Below are 12,915 nucleotides of genomic sequence, written 5' to 3'. Positions count from 1 at the left end.
TTGTTTTTAATGTACATATATTCCCTACTTCTAGGCACGAGCGGCTAAAGAGAATGAAATGCAAAACATTTTGCAAATGAACCAATCTTCCAAACGAAGTTCTTCGAATGCTTCTCCCTCGCCAAGTCCCAGTTTAAATGTGGCCCTACAGCAAGCTGCCCAATTTGTATCCCCCGCTTTGTTATATTCAGCTCAAGTGCAGAAACACCAACAACAGGTCTCAAGCCAATCTAGTCCACCACGTTCAACTAATTTAACTAATACCACATCTAGTGCGGCCAATGCTGCTCTCAGTAAGAATGCTGGAGATAAAAGAAATGCCTCACCACTGGACCTCAGCTCACAACCGCCAGCGTCTAAACGTTTAAAAACCGAGTCCAATACATCAAGCCAAAGTAGTTCCGATGGTCTCTTAGATGCAACGATAAAACGACGTAACTCAACGTCAAGCACTACCACATCGCCATCTCCCCCGCCCCGCAGTAATCGCACATCAAGTCCAAACGCAATAGGATCAGCAACGACTGTTTCCACTGTGATTGGTAGCATAAATACGCGTCAGTGTCAGGCACACAGCGAAGAAGTCAATTCGTGGACAGTGGACGATGTTTGTGAATTTGTTGGAAGTATAGATATCTGTGCCGAGTATGTTAAGGTATGTATAAAATGATTTGTTGCAAAATATTTTCTATACTAAAATCAATTAGACAAAAAGGTACAAACTATTTTATTCCATGCAATTGAATGTAATGAAGCGGCCACAATTCTTAATTAACGCGTTTAGCTCAGTTGTTTATTGTTCACACATTTCCAGTAAAAAATTTTCCTTCGAGAAATTTCAAAAATGTCACATTTCTTGGATTCATTCGCCTTTATGAATTTGTCGTTTTCTTTTCAATTATCAATGATGATTTCTCAGTGGTGTTTGTTATTTAGTCCACACATCAAATGCGGAACATATGTACTTATATTTCTTGAACCTAGCGTAATGAGAGTTGGGAGGTTGCTTGATAGAATACACTATCTGATCTATTTTAAAACAAGTTATACTATCGTAGCTCGTTGGCCTTTAGATGCATCTCGGCATGCTTGAGTAAATAACCTCTGAGATGAAGCATTTACCCACATGTATTTCTTACATTGTTGGTAGATAGGCCAACAAACTGACCAAGACCGAGGTGCTCCAATGCTATCGCTCACATACCATAGTCTGGTTTTCTCTAATAACACTGAAACCAGAAAATCGGCTCACAATCTGCGATAGTTATTTAAAACCATTAGACTTTATCAACTGCTGCATGGACAAAAGTAAATATAAGTATATCACATGCCTGCCACCATCCTACCTACCTAACTGTCTACCTCAGCTTTCAGCGTACGGATACTCTTTGTAAAGACGTACATATTAAATTTATGGTCACAATGGCATTTGAAGCACACAAAAGCCAGCCACATTGACAAGTAATGGCCTTTGGTTTTAACGGCGGGCAACATGAGCGAAAACTTTGTACATCCATCTATGCACACACATTCGCATAATATGTCTAAATGCTAGACACCAACACAATGCTCGTGAGTATACGCTAGCCAATGTCACACCTTTGCAAAGTTGCTCCAATTTCATGATGTTGTTCCGCATGCACAAATTCGCACAATGTCATTTCGAATGGTGAGAAAAGGTGAACAAAACTTTGACTCTTTTCGAAAACATGGAGAATCAACACCAACATAACACTCATACACGGACGTATATATATACAAATGTAGATATAAAAGTTGTCCACCGATATCAGTATCATGGAACTTTGGATAAGATGTAAAGAAAGATATTTCCAATATAACAATTACAATAAAATTCAGACGACTTCCAATCACCATGGCATGTTTTGCCGTATAGGCTCACAAAGAATTAAAACTGATCTGAAGCATTTGTCACCCAAAACTGTAGCAATCGGTAAATTATACCCCTCAGCGTAATGTTGGCAGCATTTCCTGAGTATCTGAGCTATATAAAACTTCTCCACAAGTGATGTCTTCCCAGCAAAAGTTCGGGCCACATGAGCAGAATAACCCATTACAAAGTTATGTAAACAAGCTACCTTCTGCATTACTAATAGGCTGCAAAATAATAGGTTACTTCTTAAAAATTTTACATTCATTCATTACATGCTTAATCTGGCTCTGGGTCTATCTCCAGTACCAGGAACGTGGCAGCTTCGATGGGATGTAACCACAGATCTACTGGAGTTAGTTGAGTAGGTTTGCAGGACAGTTGAAAAGGTTATTGTGTCGTGCGGGCCTGTGCCGCAAGCTGGGCAGATGTTTTGCACGGTGGCATCCATCCTTGCCCTATAGGAATTTAGGCGACTGCAATATCCCGACTGTAGTTGAGCCAAAACTGCACTGGTTTGACGTGGCAGTTGACGCTCCTCAGCTGCGATAGATGAGAGATATACTCCGAGGACTTTATTCACACTATATTTGCTAATGGCCTTAGCAACTGCATCCGTGTGACTACTATTTAAACCCGCTTGATATGCTTGTTGATGTAGGGGTTCTCTCCTGTATCGATGGACCTCGCTCTCTAGTGCGTGAAGATCCTTCTTGATGTACCTGGGTATGTTGGGCGTACCCACAAGATGGTGATTGGGATGGCTCTCACCCAAGCTATTACTGCAACGAAAACATTTCATTGTGTTGCTGTACTGGAAGAATCTTTGCCTCCTCGTGTAAATGGTCCAAGGGTAGATTGTTGTCGGAATTCTGCTAACAACGACCATGACAACTGTGTCGTCCATGTGGCGAACAGAGTCGCCGTAGATTTAGTGGCGGATATTTGAATATTCCTCGCGTAAAAAAAAATCCCTCTGGAATACATGCATGGGTTAATACATTCAGTTTGAACTCGGCGATAATCATGGGACCCACTGATTATCGCCAAGTCCAATCTAATTTAAGTCGGAGTGGACATATTGATGTGAGAGATGTCCCCCTTGTCCCTTCTAAGATGTTTGTGGAAGAATTATTATTATATTGTAAAGTATTTTCTAACTCATACCACTGTCTTTGGAGTTTGCTTGACAATATGCAATGTGTCCAATCTCCTGAAATAAGGAGGTAACTTGCGTTTTTGTTTATCTTACCTTTGAATAGTTTTGGCGTTCTATAGAAACACAATTAGGCAATTTCATTCTATTGTCTTTAAGATAAATAACAATATTTCATATTTGTCGGCACAATATTTAGCAGTTCATAAGTTGTAGAATTTTGTGTATTCAAATAACTTGCATTTATTGGATGACAAAAGGTTTATTGACTTTTAATATAAACTACTTTCGCGACCTTTTCTAAGCTTGAACGAGCATATACCGATGGTATAGGATTTCCTCCCATTGCATTGACAACAAACAACAGGGTCGAAATATGAAACTCGACACTACAAACATGCATGACCGCCTAAGGTCTCACATTCAAAGCTCCACACACACAATACAATTGTTAAGTCTATTTGGACTAGCAATGTCAATGTGAACTTGTCTAGCTAACATCATTTGCAAACGCAATGCGTTGAAGAAGCACCAATCTCGGGGACGCCTAATTAAAACTGGAGCAGCAACACTTTTATGGCAGCCATTAACAAACAGGATGCAATATAAAAAAGTCTTCAATCTACAACAAGTTTGCAGTTGATGGTGGTGGTAACGTTACTGAAAAGCCAATCGAACAATTTTGTACACTTTTCATGTTTTCCACTTTTGACGGAGACTTTCGACCTGGGATCCACTGAGTGGTACACACTGATCCAGTTCATCATCGTCAGTAACAGCGATACAATGTCACGGTATAGCTGAAATACCTCTAAAATGTTAAAAGTCATTGAACAACTAACTAACATGCTTATACAAACGAGCGCACATACGCCCATGTCATCCAGATTTCATCGCCAACTCAGGTTCTTTTATTTTTCTATTTGCATCCAGAACAACGACAGCACATCTATTGAATGACTAGCTGACATTAAGAGTGTAAACTTTGAACGTATGTATGAAAAATATAAAAAAGAGTAAGCGTCTGAAATCAAATCAGTTCACTTCAGGTTTTATTTTTTTCTCTAAGTTGCGTTGGTGCAGTTTCTTTGGGTTTCTTTCACGATATATATGTTTGTTTGCACATATTAAGTTGATGTACTAGTTCATACGACGGACTTAACGTATGACTCGTGTCTTCCAAAAGGGCGATCAATGATGGTGGTGAATAGGTTTGACACCACAAATGCCAAACGTCCAATGTGGGCGTTCTGTGTGTATGTAAATTACTGTTGTTGAAGTTCAACAAACGACATACAAACATTTGTTTGCTCTGTCATTCAGCGGCTTTGTGGTGCCGTTAAAATCACATATGGAAAACAAAGTCAACTAAAGCTGGCTTTAAGTGACACTACAAATCAAAAGGACGTTTTAAAAATGTTCGAGTAAAGGGGGAGATAATCCTGTACCGCGAGGTCGACTCAGTCTTCGATCCTCTCTTATAACCTGCATCACAAAATTCTATGACCATCTGTAAAAATCCCTACTAATAGAATCCTATTATTAGTCTTAGGGCCACTATTACATGTGTACTTTTACTATCTGATGGTTTTGAAAACGCAAAATAGACCAATTTGGAGGCATTAAAATATAATTTTTACATTGAAAGTTAATGCCAAGAAGCTCCTCCTTGAAATTCAATCATCTCTTTTAACTTTAAGTTAACCGGAACGCTATAAATCTGTTCGGTAAATGCAAACTATAAAAAAAGAATACTTGTAATAATGGGGGTTAGTTTTGAAATTGAAAATTTTTATTATAGAACTAAACATAGATTTGATCCACATCGAAACAATAACGCTCAGTTTGACATAATTTCCTAGCATATCACATAAATTAATGGGGGGGACCAAATTACTTACTTCGGTGGCCCATTTACAGAACATTTGTCCTAAAGGCCAAACTAAGAAACAATTTCCACCACTCTCTGCTGGTTGCTTTTCTTTTTCAATTTGGAGTGTCGTGTTTTTATTCCACTAGTTTACTTCATCGAAGCTTTTGCCTTCCAGTTCTGCTTTGCGGCCCGTATTTATACGCCTTTTTAACGGGTTCATCATCGCTCATTCTTATGATATGGCCTAGCCAACGCATTTAAAGCCGATACAGCTCGTGGTTCATACGACGTTGATATTTAAGCAATGCCTCATCTGCTTGCGCAATTACCCAGGCTTCGGAACCAAACATTAAAACGGGTATTATCAGAATTTTGTAAAGTGTTATTTTTGTTTGACGCATCTTATTTGTTTGTAGCATTTATGGCTGTGCCGAGGTGGGCACTACCTCAAAATTATAGGTACCACCTTTGCATCTCGTACAACCCTTTTCAGCAGAATGTTGAATAGGTTAAACGGAAGGCTGTGTCTTTGTTTGCAACCTCTTTTGGTACTAAACTGTTCGGAGAGGTTCTTTCCTATTTTAATACCTTTGAGCGTACCGAGGAGTTTTAGAAGCCTGCTTTATAACCGACAAAAATATGGAAATTGTCGATCTGCCTCTCTTGGGTCATTACCAGCGAGGTAAATATGTGGTCCACAGTTTATTTGTCAAGTCTAAACTTTAGACGCCTTGTTGGTAGGGTTTTGCTGAAGGTGAAGAGACGAGCCAAAGAAATATCCAACAGAAGCATCAACGATTAGTGGACTGTATTTTTTATAAATTAGGGAAATAAAACGCGGGAATTAGTTTTTTCTCAAACGTTATAAATAGTAATTCATTTATTTGTTGTATATAAAATGTTAGAGACGAGAAGTGATCCTTACCTGTCGGTTAGTGCAGGAGAAGTGTTTATTTAAAAGAGAGAAAGAGCACTGGTTTAGCATAAACTCAAATGTTACTTTCGTCAAGAGCGCAATTCATTTGGACGAAAGTAACCAAGAGTCGAGAGACTTGACAATTCAAAACTTAAGACATATTTACATTAGCTATTTCATAAAAGGTACAAACAACAGTTCAAATTCATTGAAAGTAAAAATAATTTAGTACATTTTAAAGTTGTTTAAGCGAAGATTAAACATGCTCCCCCGCCATTGGCCGGAATGGACAATAAGTGATGACGCTGCTGGTGATCTGGATGTCGTAAGTATTCCTGCTGCAATGAGAATATGGAGTATTGTAGCTTTACTCGGTTCGTTTAACCTGCAATGGAAGACATATTAATAAAAGTTCATAGCATACTATGTGGGAAGAAACGTGAGACAATAGTAATTATTTTTTTATTTTTCAATTGAAAATTATTTTTTAATATTCCCTGAGTGGGGATCGAACTCGCAACCTTCAGTTCGATAGTCTGCCACGCTTGCTCTGGGCTACAGTGGTATATCGCTTTCCGACCTATAGCCCATCCTAGTGACCGATTTGTCTGATTTTTTGAATTTTGTCGTTTCTGTATACACAAAACATTTTAAGTTAATAAGTTTCGTCACTAAGACCCTTTATCCTTATTTTTCAGGATACGCACAATTGTTGCAGTCCGGTTTAATTTTAAAATAAAAAAAATCTATTTCTTTGAAACAATATTATTTATTTGTATTTTTCATTGTAATACTTAAAGAAAGAGATTTGTTTTTTACTTAAACATAAATATAATTTAATATATGAGTTATAAGTTCACGTTCTTGATTTCCACCCTACACGTCGGCAAATCATGTTCAAGGGGTCAGAATTTGACGGATAGTTAAGTCTTTTGTTTTTACGTGGCTGTTCGGATGAACGTTAGTTTGGGCAACATTCTTCTTCATCCTCACCCTCAGATTTATACTCAATATTTCTTATTTATCTATAGGTGTTAGTTGTTTAGTAACGCCAATCTAAACCTTAGTAAAGTCATGAGTATCTTTCTAAAGTTGGGATTTCATTTTGCAACTATCACGATATTGCATCCATGCACTGTAGCAAGCAAGGACAATGAAATTGATGAATGCTTTTAAAGTAATTTTTTGGGTTTTAAAAGCTGACCTGCATGATTCCATAAATTGATAGCAAATATCAATGTCACCCATACAGTTATTGTATTCCTTCTCGATTCTGTGCCGTAGAACTTCAACATACATTTTCTCTTTTTTCCCTGCGCTTCTTCTTTCGGCGGTTCACGTGTTTACAATCCTACGCTGAATATGCAAGAACTACGGACTTGAAACCTTCCACTGAACAACGACAATATTTTATTCACTATGACAGAATTTTTCACATCACCCCTCTTCATGTGCTTTTCATTCGTGCACATTTTTATTATGTTCTTCTTCATTGTACAAGTAGAAAAGATTTCACGATTCAACTGATCTTGTAATAGTGGTATTGTCGTGAAATAAAGGAAGTGTTTAAAAATGAACAACGAAAAACAAAGCCTAATCCTAAGACTAAATTCATATTTGAAACTGTTGAAGTTTAGCCCTGTAAAATTTTGAAATCAAGGACGAGCCCCTCAGAAGTTGTTAATTCTATGGAAGGCTTTATCTAACGGGGCACCGACCAGTAACTGGTATCATTTGCTCATCTATTATGTAATTAGCATTACATTTTCGTAGAATATCTCTACAAGTAGGTCCCACACGCTCAAGTAATAGATTTATTTCCAAACTACATTTGATTGTCTCCTCAGCCGCACAAATTTTCCAACTGAGTCTTAAATTTTTCTCAGAAATATCACGAGTATTGCCAGTTGACTTCAGAGCTCAGATTTACTCGCGAGTGAAAATTTGGGAGGAGTCTGTAAGTTTTTTTGGGTGCAATGTTTTTTTTTTGTGTGCGTGGGGCAAGTTTGTTTGAGGATGGGGTAATTTATTGTTTTGGTGGGGAAGGAGGGCAATTAGCTCCCCTCAACTTGCTCGGATTCATTCGCGAGTGGAATTCGAGCGAGTATTCGGAGCTCTGGTTGACTTACATTTCCTATTGTCTCTGGTAGAACATTCGACTCTTCTTTATTGACGCTTTCCTGGTCCGATGAATCGTTTGCAGCTATGGGTAAATCCCAAGTTGCATCTACACACTTAGCATCACCGCTAAAGTGTTCCAAACCTTAATCTAAAAGCAGATCTAAGATTCCGTCTTCAGTTAATCTTCTTGAGAACAAGAACAAAAAAGTAAAAATATTTTTATAATCTAGTCCGAACACGCACAATTGTGGTACCTTAAATAGTTTTGACGTAAAAATATAAAAAATCACAAAAAATTTCGAAGTTAACACTTTACACACGATATTTACTATTTATTTTTACTGACGATAATTATTTGATACAAGATTTCTCAATTTAAATAATTTGTAATTAATATCCAAACTTACCCTTTCGACTGATTTTTGCAACTTCAAAAAGTATACTACTTGAACAACGAAATTAATATGAAAAGACAAAATTTAATGACGGATCTTTAACAGACTAATGAAAAAATGGCATACACTATGTGTTTATGCCGATCTCATCCCATAATGTCAAATATTGATGAAATTATACTGATTTAATCTTACCCGCACAATTGTGCGTATACGGTCGGAAAGGGATATATGGAGTGACGAAGTTAGTATTCGGTGGGGGCGTATTTTTTCCTTTGTTACATTTGTAGTTCACAAACATTGAAATTATGTGGTTAATTTTGGCATGTTATTTTTAGATAATTAGGATAGTGAGAATTGAGGTGGAATGTGTGCAATTTTAGAGTTGTAAGCGATTTACGTGTAATTATGATTTTAAAGAAATTATTTAGACAAGAAAATACGAATTTGAAAATTTAACGGAAAGCGGAGTTGAACCGGGGTTCTCGGATTTGCTAGTCTGCTGCGCTCCCACTAAACTACACCCTGACTTGGGAGGCGTTGACATTGACGGTATATGATGTATGCGATATTACAGCGACTATTAAATTAATGTGAATATTAGATTGACCGTTAATGAACGATGTTTATTTTTAAATGTCCTTTTAGCTAGAACTTAAATTTTTATTTTGTTCTTCTATATCAGTGATGCTGTTGTTTAAGTTCTATTTTTAGAAGTTCTTCACAAATTTTCTTTTACATTTTTTCTCTTCTTTGTATTTTCTTTATTTGCATTTAAATGTTCTGTAGTGCGATTCTCTAACTCATTTTTTGAGTTACCGACACTTGTCGGTAAAATTAAAATGCTTATAATTTCGGTAATTACCGATGTTTTTCGATAAGTTTACGACGAATAAAAAGCAGTCGTAAAGTTCTACCTATAGCAAGAGTGCTGTCAACTTTTATTTGAAATTGTCATTCATAATTTTGCGTTTTAATTTTACCGATTTTTGTCGGTAACTCAAAAAATGCGTTAGAGAATCGCACTACTGGGCTGTTTAAGTAGTTATTTAATTAAATAAAATTTCGCTCGGAGTAGGGCTAGAACCCGGGACCCCTCGCCTGCAAGTCGAGTGCGCTAGCACCACGCTATGGTGAGCTGTTGAATGTGTTTGATATTTTGGATAAGTAAATTGGTGTAATATCATCATAAGCTTAGAACTCAAAGAAAAATGTGAGTTTTTGAAATAATTACATATGTATATTTTTGGAAGAGAACACATTTAAGAAACTAACCAATGGGTTAGTCTTCCACTCCCAACGAATTGACACCACTTTCTGAGCACGTATCAACTGAATTTTTGGTGTTTATTTTAGAGTATTGAGCTTTTGCAGTAGATTTTGTTACAGCTGTATTAAAAGTATCACAAAATCGGTTTCCAGAGTTTGTGCATGAACATTTTCTTGTAGACTTATCAGTTTTTTCAGATGAATTTTTGGGTTTACGTTTTTTAGTTTGTTTAGTCAAAACAAAATTCGATGCAATGAAGTTTGGTGTGGAGGTGAGAGAGTTCTCTGTAAATATTGGGCCACTAAGTACCCAGCCAAATATGGTTTTGTATGCAGATGTGTTACCGAGTATATTTCTCTTAATGCCTTCGAGTGTTATGAATCTTTCGACATCCGCTCCAAGTATGATGTCTATATCCGAGGACTCATAAAAGAGTGGGTCTGCCAAATCTATATCTTTAAGCGAGCTATTATCATTGATTTTGATAGAGATTGCGGGTAGAGGTTTAGCGACTTGTGGTAAAATGATGGCAGAGACGGAGAATTTTACATTGTGCTTATTAGATGCTATTGTTATTTGACATTCGTTTTTTGAAATTTGTTTCTGGCAGCCAACGCCAGTTACTTCATAACAATTTGTACTTTTAATGGGTAGCTTTAGTCGGTTTGCACAGGTTTGCGTAATGAAAGTTCTTTGAGATCCAGAATCTATTAATGCTCGTAAAGTATGCAACTGGCCATTGTTTTGAACCTGAACTAAAGCTGTTCATAAAAGAATCGTATTGCATGCGGTTGAAAAATTTGCTTGAATTTGAGACGAGTCGGGTATGGCATAGCTTTCAGTTTGAGAGAAGACTGGTGGGGTAGAGCTTTCAATTTGAGACGAGTATGATCGTCGATTTTTATTTACATCATACTTGATGGAATTGGACATACTCTTATTCGGCGCTTCTGAGTAAAAGCTGTTGATGTGTAAAAGAGTATGATGAGTTTTGTGGCATATAAGGCAAGTGTTTGTCGATTTGCAATAAGGTTTAATGTGAGATGGGGATAAACAATTGGCACATATGTTACTTTTTGTAACAAAATCGAGTCGCTGTTGAGTCGTCAGCTTGCGAAACTCATCACAAGCTCTAACTTGATGATTCGCATGACAGTACGAGCATTTTAAAGCAAATTTTTCATTTGAGTAATAATTTGGAGTTTTATAGTAATTTTGAGACGGGATCGATTGTTTTCCTTTTATATTTTTAACACTTTGAACTCGTTCTACAACTTCGAATCTGTTTGAGAGAAATTCATTTAGCTGGGACCATGTAGGTAATTCTCGGTGAGATTTGAGAGATTGTTCCCGCTGTTGAGTCGTCAGCTTGCGAAACTCATCACAAGCTCTAACTTGATGATTCGCATGACAGTACGAGCATTTTAAAGCAAATTTTTCATTTGAGTAATAATTTGGAGTTTTATAGTAATTTTGAGACGGGATCGATTGTTTTCCTTTTATATTTTTAACACTTTGAACTCGTTCTACAACTTCGAATCTGTTTGAGAGAAATTCATTTAGCTGGGACCATGTAGGTAATTCTCGGTGAGATTTGAGAGATTGTTCCCATAGAGACAGGGTTTGCTCAGGTAGTTTCGTAGAAACTAAATGAATTAGTATTGGATCCCAACTTGATACATCAACTTGAAGAGTTTTTAGCATGCAGAGACAATCATTAACTGCAGAGTGAATATTTTGCATAGATTCGCTATTTTCTGTATCTGCAACTGGAATATTAAAAAGAATGTTGATATGTTTGTCAACTAAGACCCGTTTGTTTTCATAACGTGATTTGAGAGCATTCCAGGCCAGAAGAAAGTTATCATTAGAGAGAGGATATCTTTTGACGATTGCGCCAGCTGGACCTCTGGTTTTGTTTCTTAGATGGTAGAGCTTTTGAACTTGAGAAAGTTGTGGGTGATCAATATAGACTGCCGTGAACATATCACGGAAGGAGGGCCATTCTTCGTAACTTCCGAAGAAAGTTTCAGTATCACATGGGGGAACTCTCAGATAAATGTCAGTGTTTTCGAGAGGAGATTGATATACATTTAGAGGTACGTGATTAGAATTTTGACTTTGTACGGTGTTCTTTTGCTTATTTGCTCCAGATATTCTTAGGATATCTAAAATTTGAGACTTTGCAGTGTAATAGCCATCAGAACAGAGATTAAAATTTATTTTTATACTTTCTTTGATGTCCTTGGCGTTTGCGGATGTAAGAGATAACATGAGAACTTTATATGATTCTTGTACCGATGCCCACCGATGTTCTAAATCCTCTAATTTGATTTGCAGAACCGTATCCGTTTGATCAGTTATGTCGCATTGTTCGAATTGGGTACAAAAATTGTTCAAATTATCGCAATCAAAAACAAATTTATCGTGCTCAGGAGACGTTAAAATAGCAATATTTGGAGTGTTTGGGGAAGCAGATGCACTTTCTGAGAGAGACATTATTGATTTGCGTTAGAAATTACTAATAATTTTCTTTGAATGACGAGATGTGTTAATATTTTTCCTTGGGTGTAATGAGAGCGGTAATTTTATTATATGTTTACAACTTGCTCGAAAATAGAGGAAATGGTATGCAATTCTCGAGTGTTAATTTAATGAGTGTTAATTTTAGCCAGTGGATATTAACAACGCTATAGTTATGAAATAATCGTAATTAGCTTTACAAAGTGTCAAATTAAAGGAAAATGTTCCTCCACTAATTTTGAAAATTAAAACTTTCGACCTTGCCGGGGATCGAACCTGCGTTCTTGCGACCGGTAGACTAATGCTAACACGTTGAGCCACACATAGATGGAGTTCAGATGCAGCAAATAAGTATTTGTATATTTGAAACTATTTTCGTATATTGAATATTTGTGTTATTTTTTTTTATTGGTTTCCTACTATCTTCCTTGGCTAAGCTGGGTTTTGGGAATTTAAGTGAGAAAATATTCTGTGTATGTGTTTTTTTTTTTTAGATGAATTAAATTTTTTGTATTGGTGAATGTTGTTTGAAGTAGAAAAAGGATGGTGTTCGTTTGAGAAGTTGAAGTCAAAATTTTTAGATCTGACTGGGAATTGAACCCACGCCCCTACGATTGACAGCGAAGAACGCTTACTCCGAACCACTGTTTATTTGCAAATATCTAACTAAATCTCAATTAGAAACATTGGTTAAACTATTCGTATAAAAACCAATTTTGAATTATTGGATACATTTCTCTCTGTTTATTTTTCCCTTTCTTTCTGTTTAT

At 36.7% G+C, this 12,915-nt stretch overlaps 1 protein-coding gene across 18 annotated transcripts in view; it reads left to right on the top strand.

The window, feature by feature from the left end:
• The window catches only part of Samuel (SAM-motif ubiquitously expressed punctatedly localized protein), a 126,252-nt gene that overhangs the window by 81,759 nt on the left and 31,578 nt on the right, over positions 1 to 12,915 (top strand). For all 18 annotated transcript variants that reach the window (XM_073968756.1, XM_073968753.1, XM_073968754.1 and 15 more), the window contains one exon: positions 35 to 655. In XM_073968756.1, the coding sequence (XP_073824857.1) occupies positions 35 to 655 (621 nt within the window). The remainder of the gene's footprint in view (positions 1 to 34; positions 656 to 12,915) is intronic.

Source organism: Musca autumnalis, unplaced genomic scaffold, assembly GCF_047663935.1.
Source record: "Musca autumnalis isolate F117 unplaced genomic scaffold, ASM4766393v1 scaffold_2, whole genome shotgun sequence".
Taxonomy (NCBI): domain Eukaryota; kingdom Metazoa; phylum Arthropoda; class Insecta; order Diptera; family Muscidae; genus Musca; species Musca autumnalis.
This window is presented reverse-complemented; position numbering and strand designations above follow the sequence as displayed.